The sequence below is a fragment of the Triticum urartu genome, chromosome 1A, assembly GCF_056163025.1.
Source record: "Triticum urartu cultivar PI428250 chromosome 1A, HENAU_Tu73, whole genome shotgun sequence".
NCBI lineage: Eukaryota > Viridiplantae > Streptophyta > Magnoliopsida > Poales > Poaceae > Triticum > Triticum urartu.
In genome coordinates, this window is record NC_141873.1 from 557,622,301 (window position 1) to 557,645,265 (window position 22,965).

The 22,965-nt window shown below is 45.1% G+C and overlaps 3 protein-coding genes across 3 annotated transcripts; all 3 read left to right on the forward strand.

Annotated features, from left to right (window-relative positions):
- The first annotated feature begins 1,568 nt into the window (after positions 1 to 1,568).
- On the forward strand, positions 1,569 to 2,656 carry LOC147992674 (uncharacterized). The gene is made up of 2 exons (XM_087539101.1): positions 1,569 to 2,221; positions 2,582 to 2,656. The coding sequence occupies exons 1-2, from the start codon at positions 1,586 to 1,588 to the stop codon at positions 2,654 to 2,656; spliced, it is 711 nt and encodes a 236-aa protein (XP_087395227.1). The 5' UTR covers positions 1,569 to 1,585.
- A 14,332-nt stretch (positions 2,657 to 16,988) lies between these two features.
- On the forward strand, positions 16,989 to 18,421 carry LOC147992675 (uncharacterized). Its single transcript, XM_087539102.1, has one exon. The coding sequence runs from the start codon at positions 17,111 to 17,113 to the stop codon at positions 18,419 to 18,421; it is 1,311 nt and encodes a 436-aa protein (XP_087395228.1). The 5' UTR covers positions 16,989 to 17,110.
- Positions 18,422 to 20,961: 2,540 nt separating this feature from the next.
- LOC147992676 (uncharacterized) lies at positions 20,962 to 22,425 on the forward strand. The gene has a single exon (XM_087539103.1). It carries the CDS (start codon positions 20,962 to 20,964, stop codon positions 22,423 to 22,425), a length of 1,464 nt encoding a protein of 487 aa, XP_087395229.1.
- Positions 22,426 to 22,965: the final 540 nt, after the last annotated feature.

Genomic DNA, 22,965 nt, shown 5'->3' on the forward strand with positions numbered 1-22,965 from the left:
CGGACTCCGATCCAGCAAAGTGTCGGGGAAGAGTACCGTCAGCACGACGGCGTGGTGACGATCTTGATGTACTACTGTCGCAGGGCTTCGCCTAAGCACCGCTACAATATTATCGAGGACTATGGTGGCAGGGGGCGCCGCACACGGCTAAGAATATAATCACGTGGATCAACTTGTGTGTCTATGGGGTGCCCCCTGCCCCCGTATATAAAGGAGTGGAGGAGGGGAGGGCCGGCCCTCTCTATGGCGCTCCCTAGGGGAGTCCTACTCCCACCGGGAGTAGGATTCCCCCTTTCCTAGTCCAACTAGGAGTCCTTCCATGTAGTAGGAGTAGGAGACAAGGAAGGGGAAGAGGGAAGAGAAGGAAGGAGGGGGCGCAGCCCCCCCCCCCCTAGTCCAATTCGGACTAGGCCTTGGGGGGGGGGGGCGCGGCCTGCCTCTCCCTCTCCCCTAAAGCCCAATAAGGCCCATATACTTCTTCTCCCGTATTCCCGTAACTCCCCGGTACTCCGAAAAATACCCGAACCACTCGGAACCTTTCCGATGTCCGAATATAGTCGTCCAATATATCGATCTTTACGTCTCGACCATTTCGAGACTCCTCGTCATGTCCCCGATCTCATCCGGGACTCCGAACTCCTTCGGTACATCAAAACTCATAAACTCATAATATAACTGTCATCGAAACCTTAAGCGTGCGGACCCTACGGGTTCGAGAACAATGTAGACATGACCAAGACACGTCTCCGGTCAATAACCAATAGCGGAACCTGGATGCTCATATTGGCTCCTACATATTCTACGAAGATCTTCTATCGGTCAGACCGCATAACAACATACGTTGTTCCCTTTGTCATCGGTATGTTACTTGCCCGAGATTCGATCGTCGGTATCCAATACCTAGTTCAATCTCGTTACCGGCAAGTCTCTTTACTCGTTCCGTAATACATCATCCCGCAACTAACTCATTAGTTGCAATGCTTGCAAGGCTTAAGTGATGTGCATTACCGAGAGGGCCCAGAGATACCTCTCCGACAATCGGAGTGACAAATCCTAATCTCGAAATACGCCAACCCAACATGTACCTTTGGAGACACCTGTAGAGCTCCTTTATAATCACCCAGTTACGTTGTGACGTTTGGTAGCACACAAAGTGTTCCTCTGGCAAACGGGAGTTGCATAATCTCATAGTCATAGGAACATGTATAAGTCATGCAGAAAGCAATAGCAACATACTAAACGATCGGGTGCTAAGCTAATGGAATGGGTCATGTCAATCAGATCATTCATCTAATGATGTGATCCCGTTAATCAAATAACAACTCTTTGTCCATGGTTAGGAAACATAACCATCTTTGATTAACGAGCTAGTCAAGTAGAGGCATACTAGTGACACTCTGTTTGTCTATGTATTCACACATGTATTATGTTTCCGGTTAATACAATTCTAGCATGAATAATAAACATTTATCATGAAATAAGGAAATAAATAATAACTTTATTATTACCTCTAGGGCATATTTCCTTCAATGGCTGCTGCATCCTTGCCGTCAACCTCGTCCCGACGGTCTACACCACCATCACCATGCCGGATGACGACGACATGGCACCCTCGTACTTCTACGACGACACTCCCTACGCGGAGTGGATTGCGGCGTTGGCCGCAGCTGAGTGCCATGATGAGGTGCCCGCTACATCCACCGACAGCCTCCAACTCGAGGCGTCCATGGGCGCCATCAGCGCGAGTCTGTCCGAGCTCGCCGTGCCTGCAGCACAAACTCTGTCCGCGACCACCGACATTGCCGTCCTGGAGCTCAGCGTGAGTGACAAGGTGCTTGAAGTTGACACCAACACCGCCGCTCCGACGCCCACCACCTGTTCGATAGGTTGCCCAAGATGCAACACGCCCGAGGAGTCGGCGTTCACTTCATCCACAATACTACCTTCATCCATGATCATTGGCGACATCGCTCCTAAGCTTGCTGCACATGTATGTGGCCTCTATCATATTACTGACAGAGACGACCCAATGGCGTCGTTCCTAGTTCCCTGGAGTGCACCTACATCCTTCACAATGCCACATGAAGCCTCGCCAATGCCTCTGCGTTGGTTGTTCCCTGTCTTTGATATGGATAACTTTGCAGTTACTCAGTGTTCAACTGATTGCTTCGAGTACAACACCAGCGAAGCCATAGCTTCAGTTATTGAGCAAAAGGTACAGGTACTCCGACCTCTGCCGTGGCCTTCCTTTTTCAGTGATTTGACATGTATTAGCGAATCCTCGAGTGGTGAGCAGAATATTTTACACGGGTGGTTCCTTCAAAATGATCTTCTCGAATCATGTCTAGCTATCACATCATCAATTACGCCGCAACTAATGGTGCTGATGGAAGAATTTGGGAGCCTACTGGCAGTTGCTTCAGCAGGTATACCCATGCATCTATCAGTTGGTGAGAGCAGTACCATTCTTATTTACACTGCTAGATGGTTGCTACACATATCTTCCAGTTCAGTACTGCAATTGCCTTTAAGTGGATCTGCACCCAATTTTATTATGGCGATTTTTTTCCGAGTGTGGCAGTTTGCTGAAGTGTGGATGGAGAGGACAGTTTGGCTTGCAAGATATTCTTCTACAGATTACCATTCCCCAAGCTGATGCAGTTTGCTATTTTTGGGAAACATCTAACCATGGGGGACAAGGTTCTTATTGCCGTCCACGATCTAAGCAGGACAAGTTTTCTTGTACTACAGTAGAAGTTGATCATGCTATGAGATGGTGCTCTGTTGAATTGATATCCTGGTCATTGAAATGGAAACAGATCTATTTACTAGTATCAGAGGGAGTGAGATCTTGGCCTTGCTGGGATAAATTTGTGTTGGTTCCTGCAATGATGCGAGTTATATTTGACAATTATCACAGTATAGTGGTGCTCATGTCGACAATAGGAGAAGGAATTACCAGTTTGCAATACCTTGGAAAATTAAATAAGGAGTACCCCAGTTGCAAAGAGGCCCTGTTTGAGCAAGCTACATTCTATGATTCTGAATGTTTTGCATGGATTCTAATGGACACTATTTGTGCCTATTCATATATTGGAGGGAGTGGACATGTCATTCACTGGTGTAAGTTGCTGGGTCAATCAAAAATATTGTTCTTCATGCTATTCTTACCAGGACCATTCTGTTGCATAAGATTACAATCAACTACAGATTCTTCACAAGTCGAACGAGTGGAAGGGCTTCCAAGTGGTTCTACGACCAAAATTCTTTTGGACATATTCTCAGAGGTTATGAGCTCTTGGAGTTATTCTATATTAGGTGCAAAACCTGGAATTTTGACGAGGTATAAATTCTCATGTGTTTTGAACTGTTCTGGAGCAGAGCTACTGCATGATCGTTATATTCAAGTTTGGGTTAAATTCCTTTTTGTTGGACAACTTATTTCTGTGTGCCTTTAAGATGAACCATTGGAGAATTGCTTGGATACTAGCCTGGGATGTATATGAACATGCTGATATGAAATTGAGGGAATTATGGCTCACGAAAATGGACCAGGAGATCTGCTATTGTATTGGCAATGTTACTGCTTGGTACTTGTCCTTTACTCAATTTAGACCCACTGAGGCATATTTTGTTGAGCATAAGATACAAATTCTCGGAGGAATTGAGAAATGGCTATCATATAATCAATATGTGCAGCCAGCTGCTGAAAATTTTGAGGCTTCTCCTTGGCATGTGTTTTATGTTTCTGGAAGTTTCTTGCAAGTGAATGCTACAGGTTTAGCCCAACATTTGTTTCCTTGGGCTAACCTACAGGAAGGTGGCACTAGCGAGGCTGAAGCCATGGCCTTCTTGAAAATGCTTCTCCTGGGAAGAAAAGATCAGCTGACTACTTTATGTTCAGTGATGCTATATTGTAGTGGTGGAAGTACTTCATTATATGCAGCTATTGAACTTCACAGAAGTGAACAATTTCCTTGCGTCATTGCTTGGTGGAGTTGCTGCACTACTAGATCCATGTGTAAGGTGCAGTGGGTGATTCTTACCTGTAAAAATTTAAGGACTGGAGGTGATCTGTGCAAGTGGAAGCAACTACTAATGTTCATGTTTGCTGCAAGGGGTGGCACTGTTCTAATTCTGGCATGTGATCCTGACAACTTTCCAATGAAAATAATGGTCGACCTCTCTGCTCCGGAACTGAACCAACAAGGTCATGCACTGATGCAATGGAAGATCCCATGGTTCCAAGCACTGCTCGAAGAGTGCTCTCCTATGATCTATTGCTTGAAGATTGAGGTCAGAAGCTCAGTTGTCCGTACCATTTCTCTGTTGCACTTGCCTTGGGACCCTGGTGGTCTTACTCGTCGTCGGCCTGGGATCAAGCCAAACTTCATGGGGATCGTTCAGGGGGTGCGAGGATGGTGGATTTTTGTTGCGCTGATATGTTGTTGTGGCCACTACTTCGACGGTGCATTATACCTTGACCAAGTCTGTGCCAACCAAGACTACCACCTCCATGTCTTGGTCGACCAAGTTCCTATTGGTCATGACGATGACTACATTGTCACAAGATTGAGTCAGTGGCCTACAATTGGTCGACAAGGTGATTTGTGTCTAATTCTGGTTCCTGATGTGCTCATGTTACAAGACCTACAACTGGCTTGGGATCTAGATGAGAAGGTCCTTGATTGGGTTCAGTTTGCAATGCAAGTTCCTTGGGATCCCGGTGGTTCGAGATGGAGTCGGCTTGAGGGCAAGCCGAAACTTATGGAGGGGGGATTGTCAGCGACCTTGCTATGGGCCGGCCCTATTCACATCGATCTGGCCCAGAAGATGGATGGCCTCCAACTACAAAAGGCACACGGGTGCCCATGGAAGAGGTGGCTTGGATCGGAAGGCTTCGGCCTGGCTTGGCTGGCTAGCGTCTCTCTATCTCTTCTCTGGTTCCTCATCGTCTCCCTCCTCTGATCTCCTTCTTCCTCCATGTAACTTGAGAGATGTAAGTGAAGGAAATATGCCCTAGAGGCAATAATAAAGTTATTATTTATTTCCTTATATCATGATAAATGTTTATTATTCATGCTGGAATTGTATTAACCGGAAACATAATACATGTGTGAATACATAGACAAACAGAGTGTCACTAGTATGCCTCTACTTGACCAGCACGTTAATCAAAGATGGTTATGTTTCCTAACCATGGACAAAGAGTTGTTATTTGATTAACGGGATCACATCATTAGTTGAATGATCTGATTGACATGACCCATTCCATTAGCTTAGCACCCGATCGTTTAGTATGTCGCTATTGCTTTCTTCATGACTTATACATGTTCCTATGACTATGAGATTATGCAACTCCCGTTTGCCGGAGGAACACTTTGTGTGCTACCAAACGTCACAACGTAACTGGGTGATTATAAAGGAGCCCTACAGGTGTCTCCAAAGGTACATGTTGGGTTGGCGTATTTCGAGATTAGGATTTGTCACTCCGAATGTCGGAGAGGTATCTCTGGGCCCTCTCAGTAATGCACATCACTTAAGCCTTGCAAGCATTGCAACTAATGAGTTAGTTGCGGGATGATGTATTACGGAACGAGTAAAGAGACTTGCCGGTAACGAGATTGAACTAGGTATTGGATACCGACGATCGAATCTCAGGCAAGTAACATACCGATGACAAAGGGAACAACGTATGTTGTTATGCGGTCTGACCGATAAAGATCTTCGTAGAATATGTAGGAGCCAATATGGGCATCCAGGTCCCGCTATTGGTTATTGACGGAGACGTGTCTCGGTCATGTCTACATTGTTCTCGAACCGTAGGGTCCGCACGCTTAAGGTTTCGATGACAGTTATATTATGAGTTTATGAGTTTTGATGTACCGAAGGAGTTCGGAGTCCCGGATGAGATCGGGGACATGACGAGGAGTCTCGAAATGGTCGAGACGTAAAGATCGACATATTGGACGACTATATTCGGACATCGGAAAGGTTCCGAGTGATTCGGGTATTTTTCGGAGTACCGGGGAGTTACGGGAATACGGGGGGAAAAGTATTGGGCCTTATTGGGCCATACGGGAAAGAGAGAGGGGCTGCCTAGGGCAGGCCGCGCGCCCCCCAAGGCCTAGTCCGAATTGGACTAGGGGAAGGGGCTGCGCCCCCTCCTTCCTTCCTTCTCCCTTCCCCTTCCTTGTCTCCTACTCCTACTACATGGAAGGACTCCTAGTTGGACTAGGAAAGGGGGAATCCTACTCCCGGTGGGAGTAGGACTCCCCTAGGGCGCGCCATAGAGAGGGCCGGCCCTCCCCTCCTCCACTCCTTTATATACGGGGCCAGGGGGCACCCCATAGACACACAAGTTGATCTTCGTGATCGTTCCTTAGCCGTGTGCGGTGCCCCCTCCACCATATTCCACCTCGGTCATATTGTAGCAGTGCTTAGGCGAAGCCCTGCGACGGTTGAACATCAAGATCGTCACCACGCCGTCGTGCTGACGGAACTCCTCCCCGAAGCTTTGCTGGATCGGAGCCCGGGGAGCGTCATCGAGCTGAATGTGTGCCAAGAACTCGGAGGTACCGGAGTAATGGTGCTTGGATCGGTTGGACCGGGAAGACGCACGACTACTTCCTCTACGTTGCATCAACGCTTCCGCTTCGGTCTACGAGGGTACGTAGACAACACTCTCCCATCTCGTTGCTATGCATCACCATGATCTTGCGTGAGCGTAGGAATTTTTTTGAAATTACTACGTTCCCCAACAGTGGTATCCGAGCCTAGGTTTTTATGGTTTGATGTTATATGCACGAGTAGAACACAAGTGAGTTGTGGGCGATATAAGTCATACTGCTTACCAGCATGTCATAATTTGGTTCGGCGGTATTGTTGGATGAAGCGGCCCGGACCGACATTACGCGTACGCTTACGCGAGACTGGTTCTACCGCCGTGCTTTGCACACAGGTGGCTAGCGGGTGTCAGTTTCTCCAACTTTAGTTGAACCGAGTGTGGTTACGCCCGGTCCTTGCGAAGGTTAAAACAGCACCAACTTGACAAACTATCGTTGTGGTTTTGATGCGTAGGTAAGATTGGTTCTTGCTTAAGCCCGTAGCAGCCACGTAAAACTTGCAACAACAAAGTAGAGGACGTCTAACTTGTTTTTGCAGGGCATGTTGTGATGTGATATGGTCAAAACATGATGAGATATAAGTTGTTGTATGAGATGATCATGTTTTGTTGAAGTTATCGGCAACTGGCAAAAGCCTTATGGTTGTCTCTTTATTGCATAAGATGCAAGCGCCAAATAATTGCTTTACTTTATCGCTATGCGATAGCAATAGTTGCAAGAGCAATAGTTGGCGAGATGACCATGTGACGACATATTGATATAGATCAAGATGATGGAGATCATGGTGTCATGCCGGTGACGATGGAAATCATGACGATGCTTTGGAGATGGAGATCAAAGGCACAAGATGATGATGGCCATATCATGTCACATATTTTGATTGCATGTGATGTTTATCTTTTATGCATCTTATCTTGCTTTGATTGACGGTAGCATTATAAGATGATTCCTCACTAAATTTCAAGATAAAAGTGTTCTCCCTGAGTATGCACCGTTGCCAAAGTTCGTCGTGCCCAGACACCACGTGATCATCGGGTGTGATAAGCTCTACGTCCATCTACAACGGGTGCAAGCCAGTTTTGCACGAGCAGAATACTCACGTTAAACATGACGAGCCTAGCGTATGCAGATATGGCCTCGGAACACTGAGACCGAAAGGTCGAGTGTGAATCATATAGTAGATATGATCAACATAGTGATGTTCACCATTGAAAGCTACTCCATTTCACGTGATGATCGGTTTTGGTTTAGTTGATTTGGATCACGTGATCACTTAGAGGATTAGAGGGATGTCTATCTAAGTGGGAGTTCTTAAGTAATATGATTAATTGAACTTTAATTCATCATGAACTTAGTCCTGGTAGTATTAGCATATCTATGTTGTAGATCAATAGCTCGCGTTGTTGCTTTCATATGTTTATTTTGATATGATCCTAGAGAAAAATTGTGTTGAAAGATGTTAGTAGCAATGATGCGGATTGGATCCATGATCTGAGGTTTATCCTCATTGCTGCACAGAAGAATTATGTCCTTGATGCACCGCTAGGTGACAGACCTATTGCAGGAGCAGATGCAGACGTTATGAACGTTTGGCTAGCTCAACATGATGACTACTTGATAGTTTAGTGCACCATGCTTAACGGCTTAGAATCGGGACTTCAAAGACGTTTTGAACGTCATGGACCATATGAGATGTTCCAGGAGTTGAAGTTAATATTTCAAGCAAATACCCGAGTTGAGAAATATGAAGTCTCCAACAAGTTCTATAGCTAAAAGATGGAGGAGAATAGCTCAAGCAGTGAGCATGTGCTCAGATTGTCTGGGTACTACAATCACTTGAATCAAGTGGGAGTTAATCTTCCAGATAAAATAGTGATTGACAGAATTCTCTAGTCACCATCACCAAGTTAGTAGAACTTCGTGATGAACTATAATATGCAAGGGATAACGGAAACAATTCCCAAGCTCTTCGTGATGCTGAAATCGACGAAGGTAGAAATCAAGAAAAACATCAAGTGTTGATGGTTAACAAGACCACTAGTTTCAAGAAAAGGGCAAAGGGAAGAAGGGGAACTTCAAGAAGAACAGCAAGCAAGTTGCTGCTCAAGTGAAGAAGCCCAAGTCTGGTCCTAAGCCTGAGACTAAGTGTTTCTACTGCAAAGGGACTGGTCACTGGAAGCAGAACTGCCCCTAGTATTTGGCGGATAAGAAGGATGGCAAAGTGAACAAAAGTATATTTGATATACATGTTATTGATGTGTACTTTACTAGTGTTTATAGCAACCCCTCAGTATTTGATACTGGATCAGTTGCTAAGAGTAGTAACTCGAAACAAGAGTTGCAGAATAAACAGAGACTAGTTAAGGGTGAAGTGACGATGTGTGGTGGAAGTAGTTCCAAGATTGATATGATCATCATCGCACACTCCCCTAAACTTTCGGGATTAGTGTTGAGCCTAAATAAGTGTTATTTGGTTTTTGCGTTAAGCATGAATATGATTTGATCATGTTTATTGCAGTACGGTTATTCATTAAAGTCAGAGAATAATTGTTGTTCTGTTTACATGAATAAAACCTTCGATGGTCATACACCCAATGAAACAAGTTCGTTGGATCTCGATCGTACTGATACACATATTCATAATATTGAAACCAAAAGATGCAAAGTTAATAATGATAGTGCAACTTATTTGTGGCACTGCCGTTTAAGTCATATTGGTGTAAAGCTCATGAAGAAACTACATGCTGATGGGATTTTGGAATCACTTGATTATGAATCACTTGATGCTTGCGAACCATGCCTTATGGGCAAGATGACTAAAACGCCGTTCTCCGGAACAATGAAGCAAGCAACAGATTTGTTGGAAATCATACATACTGATGTATGTGGTCCGATGAATATTAAGGCTTGCAACAGGTACCATTATTTTCTGACCTTCACAGATGATTTGAGCAGATATGGGGATATCTACTTGATGAAACATAAGTCTGAAACATTTGAACAGTTCAAAGAATTTCAGAGTGAAGTGGAAAATCATCGTGACAAGAAAATAAAAGTTTCTATGATATGATCGCAGAGGTAAAATATTTGAGTTACGAGTTTGGCCTTCAATTAAAACAATGTGAAATAGTTTCACTACTCACGCCACCTGGAACACCATAGTGTAATGGTGTGTCCGAACGTCATAACCGTACTTTATTAGATATAGTGCGATCTATGATGTCTCTTACCGATCTACCACTATCGTTTTGGGGTTATGCATTAGAGACAGCTGCATTCACGTTAAATAGGGCACCATCTAAATCCGTTGAGATGACACCGTGTGAACTATGGTTTGGCAAGAAACCTAAGATGTCTTTTCTTAAAGTTTGGAGTTGCGATGCTTATGTGAAAAAGTTTCATCTCGATAAGCTCAAACTCAAATCGGAGAAATATGCCTTCATAGGATACCCAAAGGAGACAGTTGGGTACACCTTCTATCACAGATCCGAAGGCAAGAAATTCGTTGCTAAGAATGGATCCTTTCTAGAGAAGGAGTTTCTCTCGAAAGAAGTGAGTGGGAGGAAAGTAGAAAACTTGATAAGGTAATTGTACCTTCTCCCTTATTGGAAAATAGTTCATCACAGAAATCTGTTCCTGTGACTACTACACCAATTAGTGAGGAAGCTAATGATGATGATCATGTAACTTCAGATCAAGTTACTACCGAATCTCGTAGGTAAACCAGAGTGAGATCCGCACCAGAGTGGTACGATAATCCTATTCTGGAGGTCATGTTACTTGACCATGACGAACCTACGAACTATGAGGAAGCGATGATGAGCCCAGATTCCGATAAATGGCTTGAGGCCATGAAATCTGAGATAGGATCCATGTATGAGAACAAAGTGTGGACTTTGGTGGACTTGCCCGAGGATCGGCAAGCCATTGATAATAAATGGGTCTTCAAGAGGAAGACAGACACGGATAGTAGTGTTACTATCTACAAAGCTAGAATTGTCGCAAAAGGTTTTCGACAAGTTCAAGGTGTTGACTACGATGGGAGTTTCTCACTCGTATCTATGCTTAAGTCTGTCCGAATCATGTTAGCAATTGCCGCATTTTATGAAATCTGGCAAATGGATAAACAAAACTGCATTCCTTAATGGATTTATTAAAGAAGAGTTGTATGTGATGCAACAAGATGGTTTTGTCAATCCTAAAGGTGCTAACAAAATATGCAAGCTCCAGTGATCCATTTATGGACTGGTGCAAGCATCTCGGAGTTGGAATATACGCTTTGATAAGTTGATCAAAGCATATAGTTTTATACAGACTTGCGGTGAAGCCTGTATTTACAAGAAAGTGAGTGGGAGGACTACAACATTTCTGATAAGTATATGTGAATGACATATTGTTGATTGGAAATAATGTAGAATTATTCTGCAAAGCATAAAGGCGTGTTTGAAAGGAGTTTTTCAAAGAAAGACCTCGGTGAAGCTGCTTACATATCGAGTATCAAGATCTATAGTGATAGATCAAGACGCTTGATAAGTTTTTTCAATGAGTACATACCTTGACAAGATTTTGAAGTAGCTCAAAATGGAACAGTCAAAGAAAAAGTTTCTTGCCTGTGTTACAAGGTGTGAAGTTGAGTAAGACTCAAAGCCCGACCATGGCAGAAGATAGAAAGAGAATGAAAGTCATTCCCTATGCCTCAGTCATAGGTTCTATAAAGTATGCCATGCTGTGTACCAGATCTATTGTATACCATACACTGTGTTAAGAGAGGGAGTACAATAGTGATCTAGGAGTAGATCAATGGACAACGGTCAAAATTATCCTTACTTGAATAAGGATATGTTTCTCGATTATGGAGGTGACAAAAGGTTCGTCGTAAAGGGTTACATCGATGCAAGTTTTGACACTGATCCAGATGACTCTAAGTCTCAATCTGGATACATATTGAAAGTGGGAGAAATTAGCTAGAGTAGCTCCATGCAGAGCATTGTTGACATAGAAATTTGCAAAATACATGCGGATCTGAATGTGGCAGACCCATTGACTAAACTTCTCTCACAAGCAAAACATGATCACTTTTTGGGTCTTAATCACATAGCGATGTGAACTAGATTATTGAATCTAGTAAACCCTTTGGGTGTTAGTCACATGGAGATGTGAACCAATCACATAAAGATGTGAACTATTGATGTTAAATCACATGGCGATGTGATCTAGATTATTGACTCTAGTGCAAGTGGGAGACTGAAGGAAATATGCCCTAGAGGCAATAATAAAGTTATTATTTATTTCCTTATATCATGATAAATGTTTATTATTCATGCTAGAATTGTATTAACCAGAAACATAATACATGTGTGAATACATAGACAAACAGAGTGTCACTAGTATGCCTCTACTTGACTAGCTCGTTAATCAAAGATGGTTATGTTTCCTAACCATGGACAAAGAGTTGTTATTTGATTAACGGGATCACATCATTAGTTGAATGATCTGATTGACATGACCCATTCCATTAGCTTAGCACCCGATCGTTTAGTATGTTGCTATTGCTTTCTTCATGACTTATACATGTTCCTATGACTATGAGATTATGCAACTCTCGTTTGCCGGAGGAACACTTTGTGTGCTACCAAACGTCACAACGTAACTGGGTGATTATAAAGGAGCCCTACAGGTGTCTCCAAAGGTACATGTTGGGTTGGCGTATTTCGAGATTAGGATTTGTCACTCCGAATGTCGGAGAGGTATCTCTGGGCCCTCTCGGTAATGCACATCACTTAAGCCTTGCAAGCATTGCAACTAATGAGTTAGTTGCGGGATGATGTATTACGGAATGAGTAAAGAGACTTGCCGGTAACAAGATTGAACTAGGTATTGGATACCGACGATCGAATCTCAGGAAAGTAACATACCAATGACAAAGGGAACAACATATGTTGTTATGCGGTCTGACCGATAAAGATCTTCGTAGAATATATAGGAGCCAATATGGGCATCCAGGTCCCGCTATTGGTTATTGACCAAAGACGTGTCTCGGTCATGTCTACATTGTTCTCGAACCGCAGGGTCCGCACGCTTATGGTTTCGATGACAGTTATATTATGAGTTTATGAGTTTTGATGTACTGAAGGAGTTCGGAGTCCCGGATGAGATCGGGGACATGACGAGGAGTCTCGAAATGGTCGAGACATAAAGATCGATATATTGGACGACTATATTCGGACATCGAAAAGGTTCCGAGTGATACGGGTATTTTTCGGAGTACTAGGGAGTTACGGGAATATGGGGGGAGAAGTATTGGGCCTTATTGGGCCATACGGGAAAGAGAGAGGGGCTGCCTAGGGCAGGCCACGCGCCTCCCAAGGCCTAGTCTGAATTGGACTAAGGGGAGGGGCTGCGCCCCCTCCTTCCTTCCCTTCTCCCTTCCCCTTCCTTGTCTCCTACTCCTACTACATGGAAGGACTCCTAGTTGGACTAGGAAAGGGGGAATCCTACTCCCGGTGGGAGTAGGACTCCCCTAGGGCACGCCATAGAGAGGGCCAGCCCTCCCCTCCTCCACTCCTTTATATACGGGGGCAGGGGGCACCCCATAGACACACAAGTTGATCTTCATGATTGTTCCTTAGCCGTGTGCGGTGCCCCCCTCCACCATATTCCACCTCGGTCATATTGTAGCGGTGCTTAGGCGAAGCCCTGCGACGGTTGAACATCAAGATCGTCACCACGCCGTCGTGCTGACGGAACTCCTCCCCGAAGCTTTGCTGGATCGGAACCCGGGGAGCGTCATCGAGCTGAACGTGTGCCAAGAACTCGGAGGTACCGGAGTAACGGTGCTTGGATCGGTTGGACCGGGAACACGTACGACTACTTCCTATACGTTGCATCAACGCTTCCGCTTCGGTCTACGAGGGTACGTAGACAACACTCTCCCATCTTGTTGCTATGCATCACCATGATCTTGCGTGTGCGTAGGAATTTTTTTGAAATTACTACGTTCCCCAACAATATATTGCTTGAAGATTGAGGTCAGAAGCTCAGTTGTCCGTACCATTTCTCTGTTGCACTTGCCTTGGGACCCTGGTGGTCTTACTCGTCGTCGGCCTGGGATCAAGCCAAACTTCATGGGGATCGTTCAGTGGGTGCGAGGATGGTGGATTTTTGTTGCGCTGATATGTTGTTGTGGCCAGTACTTCGATGGTGCATTATACCTTGACCAAGTCTGTGCCGACCAAGACTACCACCTCCATGTCTTGGTCGACCAAGTTCCTATTGGTCATGACGATGACTACATTGTCACAAGATTGAGTTAGTGGCCTACAATCGTCGGCGACATCGCTCCTGAGCTTGCTGCACATGTATGTGGCCTCTATCATATTACTGACAGAGACGACCCAATGGCGTCGTTCCTAGTTCCCTGGAGTGCACCTACATCCTTCACAATGCCACATGAAGCCTCGCCAATGCCTCTGCGTTGGTTGTTCCCTGTCTTTGATATGGATAACTTTGCAGTTACTAAGTGTTCAACTGATTGCTTCGACTACAACACCAGCGAAGCCGTAGCTTCAGTTATTGAGCAAAAGGTACAGGTACTCCGACCTCTGCCATGGCCTTCCTTTTTTAGTGATTCGGCATGTATTAGCGAATCCTCGAGTGGTGAGCAGAATATTTTACACGGGTGGTTCCTTCAAAATGATCTTCTCGAATCATGTCTAGCGATCACATCATCAATTACGCTGCAACTAATGGTGCTGATGAAGAATTTGGGAGCCTATTGACAGTTGCTTCAGCTGGTATACCCGTGCATCTATCAGTTGGTGAGAGCAGTACCATTCTTATTTAAATTGCTAGATGGTTGCTACAGATATCTTCCAGTTCAGTACTGCAATTGCCTTTAAGTGGATCTGCACCCAATTTTATTATGGCGATTTTTTCCGAGTGTGGCAGTTTGCTAAAGTGTGGATGGAGAGGATAGTTTGGCTTGCAAGATATTCTTGTACAGATTACCATTCCCCAAGCTGATGCAGTTTGCTATTTTTGGGAAACATCTAACCATGGGGGACAAGGTTCTTATTGCCATCCACGATCTGAGCAGGACAAGTTTTCTTGTACTACAGTAGAAGTTGATCATGCTATGAGATGGTGCTCTGTTGAATTGATATCCTGGTCATTGAAATGGAAACAGATCTATTTACTAGTATCAGAGGGAGTGAGATCTTGGCCTTGCTGGGATAAATTTGTGTTGGTTCCTGCAATGATGCGAGTTACATTTGACAATTATCACAGTATAGTGGTGCTCATGTCGACAATAGGAGAAGGAATTACCAGTTTGCAATACCTTGGAAAATTAAATAAGGAGTACCCCAGTTGCAAAGAGGCCCTGTTTGAGCAAGCTACATTCTATGATTCTGAATGTTTTTCATGGATTCCAATGGACACTATTTGTGCCTATTCAGATATTGGAGGGAGTGGACATGGCATTCACTGGTGTAAGTTGCTGGGTCTATCAAAAATATTGTTCTTCATGCTATTCTTACCAGGACCATTCTGTTGCATAAGATTGCAATCAACTACAGATTCTTCACAAGTCGAACGAGTGGAAGGGCTTCCAAGTGGTTCTACGACCAAAATTCTTCTGGACATATTCTCAGAGGTTATGAGCTCTTGGAGTTATTCTATATTAGGTGCAAAACCTGGAATGTTGACGAGGTATAAATTCTCATGTGTTTTCACTGTTCTGGAGCAGAGCTACTGCATGATCGTTATATTCAAGTTTGGGTTAAATTCCTTTTTGTTGGACAACTTATTTCTGTGTGCCTTTAAGATGAACCATTGGAGAATTGCTTGGATACTAGCCTGGGATGTATATGAACATGCTGATATGAAATTGAGGGAATTATGGCTCACGAAAATGGACCAGGAGATCTGCTATTGTATTGGCAATGTTACTGCTTGGTACTTGTCCTTTACTCAATTTAGACCCACTGATGCATATTTTGTTGAGCATAAGATGCAAATTCTCGGAGGAATTGAGAAATTGCTATCATATAATCAATATGTGCAGCCAGCTGCTGAAAATTTTGAGGCTTCTCCTTGGCATGTGTTTTATGTTTCTGGAAGTTTCTTGCAAGTGAATGCTACAGGTTTAGCCCAACATTTGTTTCCTTGGGCTAACCTACAGGAAGGTGGCACTAGCGAGGCTGAAGCCATGGCCTTCTTGAAAATGCTTCTCCTGGGAAGAAACGATCAGCTGACTACTTTATGTTCAGTGATGCTATATTGTAGTGGTGGAAGTACTTCATTATATGCAGCTATTGAACTTCACGGAAGTGAACAATTTCCTTGCGTCATTGCTTGGTGGAGTTGCTGCACTACTAGATCCATGTGTAAGGTGCAGTGGGTGATTCTTACCTGTACAAAATTAAGGACTGGAGGTGATCTGTGCAAGTGGAAGCAACTACTAATGTTCATGTTTGCTGCAAGGGGTGGCACTGTTCTGATTCTGGCATGTGATCCTGACAACTTTCCAATGAAAATAATGGTCAACTTCTCTGGTCCGGAATTGAACCAACGAGGTGATGCACTGATGCAATGGAAGATCCCATGGTTCCAAGCACTGCTCGAAGAGTGCTCTCCTGTGATCTATTGCTTGAAGAATGAGGTCAGAAGCTCAGTTGTCCGTACCATTTCTCTGTTGCACTTGCCTTGGGACCCTGGTGGTCTTACTCATCGTCGGCCTGGGATCAAGCCAAACTTCATGGGGATCGTTCAGTGGGTGCGAGGATGGTGGATTTTTGTTGCGCTGATATGTTGTTGTGGCCACTACTTCGACGGTGCATTATACCTTGACCAAGTTTGTGCCGACCAAGACTACCACCTCCATGTCTTGGTCGACCAAGTTCCTATTGGTCATGACGATGACTACATTGTCACAAGATTGAGTCAGTGGCCTACAATTGGTCGACAAGGTGATTTGTGTCTAATTCTGGTTCCTGATGTGCTCATGTTACAAGACCTACAACTAGCTTGGGATCTAGATGAGAAGGTCCTTGATTGGGTTCAGTTTGCAATGCAAGTTCCTTGGGATCCAGGTGGTTCGACATGGAGTCGGCTTGAGGGCAAGCCGAAACTTATGGAGGGGGGATTGTCAGCGACCTTGCTATGGGCCGGCCCTATTCACATCGATCTGGCCCAGAAGATGGATGGCCTCCAACTACAAAAGGCACACGGGTGCCCACAGAAGAGGTGGCTTGGATCGGAAGGCTTCAGCCTGGCTTCGCTGGCTAGCGTCTCTCTATCTCTTCTTTGGTTCCTCATCGTCTCCCTCCTCTGATCTCCTTCTTCCTCCATGTAACTTGAGAGATGTAAGCAAATTCATGGTGATTGAGTCAATATAGTACTGGGTACCTAACATTTGGTATTCAGAGCCATAGATCCTAGCCCCAGAGTTTCAATCAAAAAATTTCTCCACCACTGCTTACAACATGTTTGACAAAATGCCAAGCCACAAATTCGCCTACCCCAAGGGCGTTCTTCACGCCCGGATCAGCGACGTTCGTCAGGTGGTCACCATCGAGTCGATTCGTCAGTTGTTCCGTCGCTCAGGTGATGGATATGTGATCTGCGTGTACGAGCGGGTGGTGGACGGGATGTATGGCGTGGAGGCATACGTCGAGTTCTGGTCTCAATGGAGGGCGACCCGAGCTCGAGCTGCCTTGGATGGCCATGCTATCTATGATGGCTGCTGCATCCTTGCCGTCGACCTCGTCCCGCCGGTCTACACCACCATCACCATGCCGGATGACGACGAGATGGCACCCTCGTACTTCTATGACAACACTCCCTACGCGGAGTGGACTGCGGCGTTGGCTGCAGCTGAGTGCCATGATGAGGTGCCCGCTACATCCACCGACAACCTCCAACTCGAGGCGTCCATGGGCGCCATCAGCGCGAGTCTGTCCGAGCTCGCCGCGCCTGCAGCACAAACTCTGTCGGCGACCACCGACATTGCCGTCCTGGAGCTTAGCGTGAGTGACAAGGTGCTTGAAGTTGACACCAACACCGCCGCTCCAACGCCCACCACCTGTTCGACAGGTTGCCCAAGATGCGACATGCCCGAGGAGTTGGCGCTCACTTCGTCCACGATACTACCTTCATCCATGATCGTCGGCGACATCGCTCCTGAGCTTGCTGCACATGTATGTGGCCTCTATCATATTACTGACAGAGACGACCCAATGGCATCGTTCCTAGTTCCCTGGACTGCACCTACATCCTTCACAATGCCACATGAAGCCTCGCCAATGCCTCCGCGTTGGTTGTTCCCTGTCTTTGATATGGATAACTTTGCAGTTACTAAGTGTTCAACTGATTGCTTCGACTACAACACCAGCGAAGCCGTAGTTTCAGTTATTGAGCAAAAGGTACAGGTACTCCGACCTCTGCCATGGCCTTCCTTTTTCAGTGATTCGACATGTATTAGCGAATCCTCGAGTGGTGAGCAGAATATTTTACACGGGTGGTTCCTTCAAAATGATCTTCTCGAATCATGTCTAGCTATCACATCATCAATTACGCCGCAACTAATGGTGCTGATGGAAGAATTTGGGAGCCTACTGACAGTTGCTTCAGCTGGTATACCCGTGCATATATCAGTTGGTGAGAGCAGTACCATTTTTATTTACACTGCTAGATGGTTGCTACAGATATCTTCCAGTTCAGTACTACAATTGCCTTTAAGTGGATCTGCACCCAATTTTATTATGGCGATTTTTCCGAGTGTGGCAGCTTGCTGAAGTGTGGATGGAGAGGACAGTTTGGCTTGCAAGATATTCTTGTACATATTACCATTCCCCAAGCTGATGCAGTTTGCTATTTTTGGGAAACATCTAACCATGGGGGACAAGGTTCTTATTGCCGTCCGTGATTTGAGCAGGACAAGTTTTCTTGTACTATAGTAGAAGTTGATCATGCTATGAGATGGTGCTCTGTTGAATTGATATCCTGGTCATTGAAATGGAAACAGATCTATTTACTAGTATTAGAGGGAGTGATTTCTTGGCCTTGCTGGGATAAATTTGTGTTGGTTCCTGCAATGATGCGAGTTACATTTGACAATTATCACGGTATAGTGGTGCTCATGTCGACAATAGGAGAAGGAATTACCAATTTGCAATACCTTGGAAAATTAAATAAGGAGTACCCCAGTTGCAAAGAGGCCCTGTTTGAGCAAGCTACATTCTATGATTCTGAATGTTTTTCATGGATTCCAATGGACACTATTTGTGCCTATTCAGATATTGGAGGGAGTGGACATGTCATTCACTGGTGTAAGTTGCTGGGTCAATCAAAAATATTGTTCTTCATGCTATTCTTAGCAGGACCATTCTGTTGCATAAGATTACAATCAACTACAGATTCTTCACAAGTCGAACGAGTGGAAGGGCTTCCAAGTGGTTCTACGACCAAAATTCTTCTGGACATATTCTCAGAGGTTATGTGCTCTTGGAGTTATTCTATATTAGGTGCAAAACCTGGAATGTTGACGAGGTATAAATTCTCATGTGTTTTAAACTGTTCTGGAGCAGAGCTACTGCATGATCGTTATATTCAAGTTTGGGTTAAATTCCTTTTTGTTGGACAACTTATTTCTGTGTGCCTTTAAGATGAACCATTGGAGAATTGCTTGGATACTAGACTGGGATGTATATGAACATGCTGATATAAAATTGAGGGAATTATGGCTCACGAAAATGGACTAGGAGATCTGTTATTGTATTGGCGATGTTACTGTTTGGTACTTGTCCTTTACACGATTCAGACCCACTGATGCATATTTTATTGAGCATAAGATGCAAATTCTCGGAGGAATTGAGAAATGGCTATCATATAATCAGTATGTGCAGCCAACTGCTGAAAATTTTGAGGCTTCTCCTTGGCATGTGTTTTATGTTTCTGGAAGTTTCTTGCAAGTGAATGCTACAGGTTTAGCCCAACATTTGTTTCCTTGGGCTAACCTACAGGAAGGTGGCACTAGCGAGGCTGAAGCCATGGCCTTCTTGAAAATGCTTCTCCTTGGAAGAAAAGATCAGCTGACTACTTTATGTTCAGTGATGCTATATTGTAGTGGTGGAAGTACTTCATTATATGCAGCTATTGAACTTCACGGAAGTGAACAATTTCCTTGCGTCATTGCTTGGTGGAGTTGCTGCACTACTAGATCCATGTGTAAGGTGCAGTGGGTGATTCTTACCTGTAAAAATTTAAGGACTGGAGGTGATCTGTGCAAGTGGAAGCAACTACTAATGTTCATGTTTGCTGCAAGGGGTGGCACTGTTCTGATTCTGGCATGTGATCCTTACAACTTTCCAATGAAAATAATGGTCGACCTCTCTTCTCCGGAACTGAACCAACGAGGTCATGCACTGATGCAATGGAAGATCCCATGGTTCCAAGCACTGCTCGAAGAGTGCTCTCTTGTGATATATTGCTTGAAGATTGAGGTCAGAAGCTCAGTTGTCCATACCATTTCTCTGTTGCACTTGCCTTGGGACCCTGGTGGTCTTACTCGTCGTTGGCCTGGGATCAAGCCAAACTTCATGGGGATCGTTCAGTGGGTGCGAGGATGGTGGATTTTTGTTGCGCTGATATGTTGTTGTGGCCAGTACTTCGACGGTGCATTATACCTTGACCAAGTCTGTGCCGACCAAGACTACCACCTCCATGTCTTGGTCGACCAAGTTCCTATTGGTCATGACGATGACTACATTGTCACAAGATTTAGTCAGTGGCCTACAATTGGTCGACAAGGCGATTTATGTCTAATTCTGGTTCCTGATGTGCTCATGTTACAAGACCTACAACTGGCTTGGGATCTAGATGAGAAGGTCCTTGATTGGGTTCAGTTTGCAATGCAAGTTCCTTGGGATCCCGGTGGTTCGACATGGAGTCGGCTTGAGGGCAAGCCGAAACTTATGGAGGGGGGATTGTCAGCGACCTTGCTATGGGCCGGCCCTATTCACATCGATCTGGCCCAGAAGATGGATGGCCTCCAACTACAAAAGGCACACGGGTGCCCACGGAAGAGGTGGCTTGGATCGGAAGGCTTCAACCTGGCTTGGCTGGCTAGCGTCTCTCTATCTCTTCTCTGGTTCCTCATCGTCTCCCTCCTCTGATCTCCTTCTTCCTCCATGTAACTTGAGAGATATAAGCAAATTCATGGTGATTGAGTCAATATAGTACTGGGTACCTAACATTTGGTATTCAGAGCTATATCCTAGCCCTAGAGTTTCGATCAAAAATTTTCTCCACCACTGCATACAACCTGTTTGACAAAATGCCAAGCCACAAATTCGCCTGCCCCAAGGGCGTTCTTCATGCCCGGATCAGCGACGTTCGTCAGGTGGTCACCATCGAGTCGATTCGTCAGTTGTTCCGTCGCTCCGGTGATGGATATGTGATCTGCGTGTACGAGCGGGTGGTGGACGGGATGTATGGCATGGAGGCATACGTCGAGTTCTGGTCTCAATGGAGGGCGACCCGAGCTCGAGCTGCCTTGGATGGCCATGCTATCTATGATGGCTGCTGCATCCTTGCCGTCGACCTCGTCCCGCCGGTGTACACCACCATCACCATGCCGGATGACGACGAGATGGCACCCTCGTACTTCTATGACAACACTCCCTACGCGGAGTGGACTGCGGCGTTGGCTGCAGCTGAGTGCCATGATGAGGTGCCCGCTACATCCACCGACAACCTCCAACTCGAGGCGTCCATGGGCGCCATCAGCGCGAGTCTGTCCGAGCTCGCCGCGCCTGTAGCACAAACTCTGTCGGCGACCACCGACATTGCCGTCCTGGAGCTTAGCGTGAGTGACAAGGTGCTTGAAGTTGACACCAACACCGCCGCTCCAACGCCCACCACCTGTTCGACAGGTTGCCCAAGATGCGACATGCCCGAGGAGTTGGCGCTCACTTCGTCCACGATACTACCTTCATCCATGATCGTCGGCGACATCGCTCCTGAGCTTGCTGCACATGTATGTGGCCTCTATCATATTACTGACAGAGACGACCCAATGGCATCGTTCCTAGTTCCCTGGACTGCACCTACATCCTTCACAATGCCACATGAAGCCTCGCCAATGCCTCCGCGTTGGTTGTTCCCTGTCTTTGATATGGATAACTTTGCAGTTACTAAGTGTTCAACTGATTGCTTCGACTACAACACCAGCGAAGCCGTAGCTTCAGTTATTGAGCAAAAGGTACAGGTACTCCGACCTCTGCCATGGCCTTCCTTTTTCAGTGATTCGACATGTATTAGCGAATCCTCGAGTGGTGAGCAGAATATTTTACACGGGTGGTTCCTTCAAAATGATCTTCTCGAATCATGTCTAGCTATCACATCATCAATTACACCGCAACTAATGGTGCTGATGGAAGAATTTGGGAGCCTACTGACAGTTGCTTCAGCTGGTATACCCGTGCATCTATCAGTTGGTGAGAGCAGTACCATTCTTATTTACACGGCTAGATGGTTGCTACAGATATCTTCCAGTTCAGTACTGCAATTGCCTTTAAGTGGATCTGCACCCAATTTTATTATGGTGATTTTTTCCGAGTGTGGCAGTTTGCTGAAGTGTGGATGGAGAGGACAGTTTGGCTTGCAAGATATTCTTGTACAGATTACCATTCCCCAAGCTGATGCAGTTTGCTATTGTTGGGAAACATCTAACCATGGGGGCAAGGTTCTTATTGCCGTCCGCGATCTGAGCAGGACAAGTTTTCTTGTACTACAATAGAAGTTGATCATGCTATGAGATGGTGCTCTGTTGAATTGATATCCTGGTCATTGAAATGGAAACAGATCTATTTACTAGTATCAGAGGGAGTGAGATCTTGGCCTTGCTGGGATAAATTTGTGTTGGTTCCTGCAATGATGCGAGTTACATTTGACAATTATCACAGTATAGTGGTGCTCATGTCGATAATAGGAGAAGGAATTACCAGTTTGCAATACCTTGGAAAATTAAATAGGGAGTACCCCAGTTGCAAAGAGGCCCTATTTGAGCACGCTACATTCTATGATTCTGAATGTTTTGCATGGATTCTAATGGACACTATTTGTGCCTATTCAGATATTGGAGGGAGTGGACATGTCATTCACTGGTGTAAGTTGCTAGGTCAATCACAAATATTGTTCTTCATGCTATTCTTACCAGGACCATTCTATTGCATAAGATTACAATCAACTACAGATTCTTCACAAGTCGAATGAGTGGAAGGGATTCCAAGTGGTTCTACGACCAAAATTCTTCTGGACATATTCTCAGAGGTTATGA

Bases quoted from the DNA above. Each gene is read 5' to 3' on its own strand.
- LOC147992674 (XM_087539101.1), top strand. From the start codon at position 1,586: ATGCCGGATGACGACGACATGGCACCCTCGTACTTCTACGACGACACT. The intron at 2,222-2,581 runs GTACTCCGACCT...CGAGTGTGGCAG, and splicing joins TTATTGAGCAAAAGGTACAG to TTTGCTGAAGTGTGGATGGA.
- LOC147992675 (XM_087539102.1), top strand. From the start codon at position 17,111: ATGTTTGACAAAATGCCAAGCCACAAATTCGCCTACCCCAAGGGCGTT.
- LOC147992676 (XM_087539103.1), top strand. From the start codon at position 20,962: ATGCCAAGCCACAAATTCGCCTGCCCCAAGGGCGTTCTTCATGCCCGG.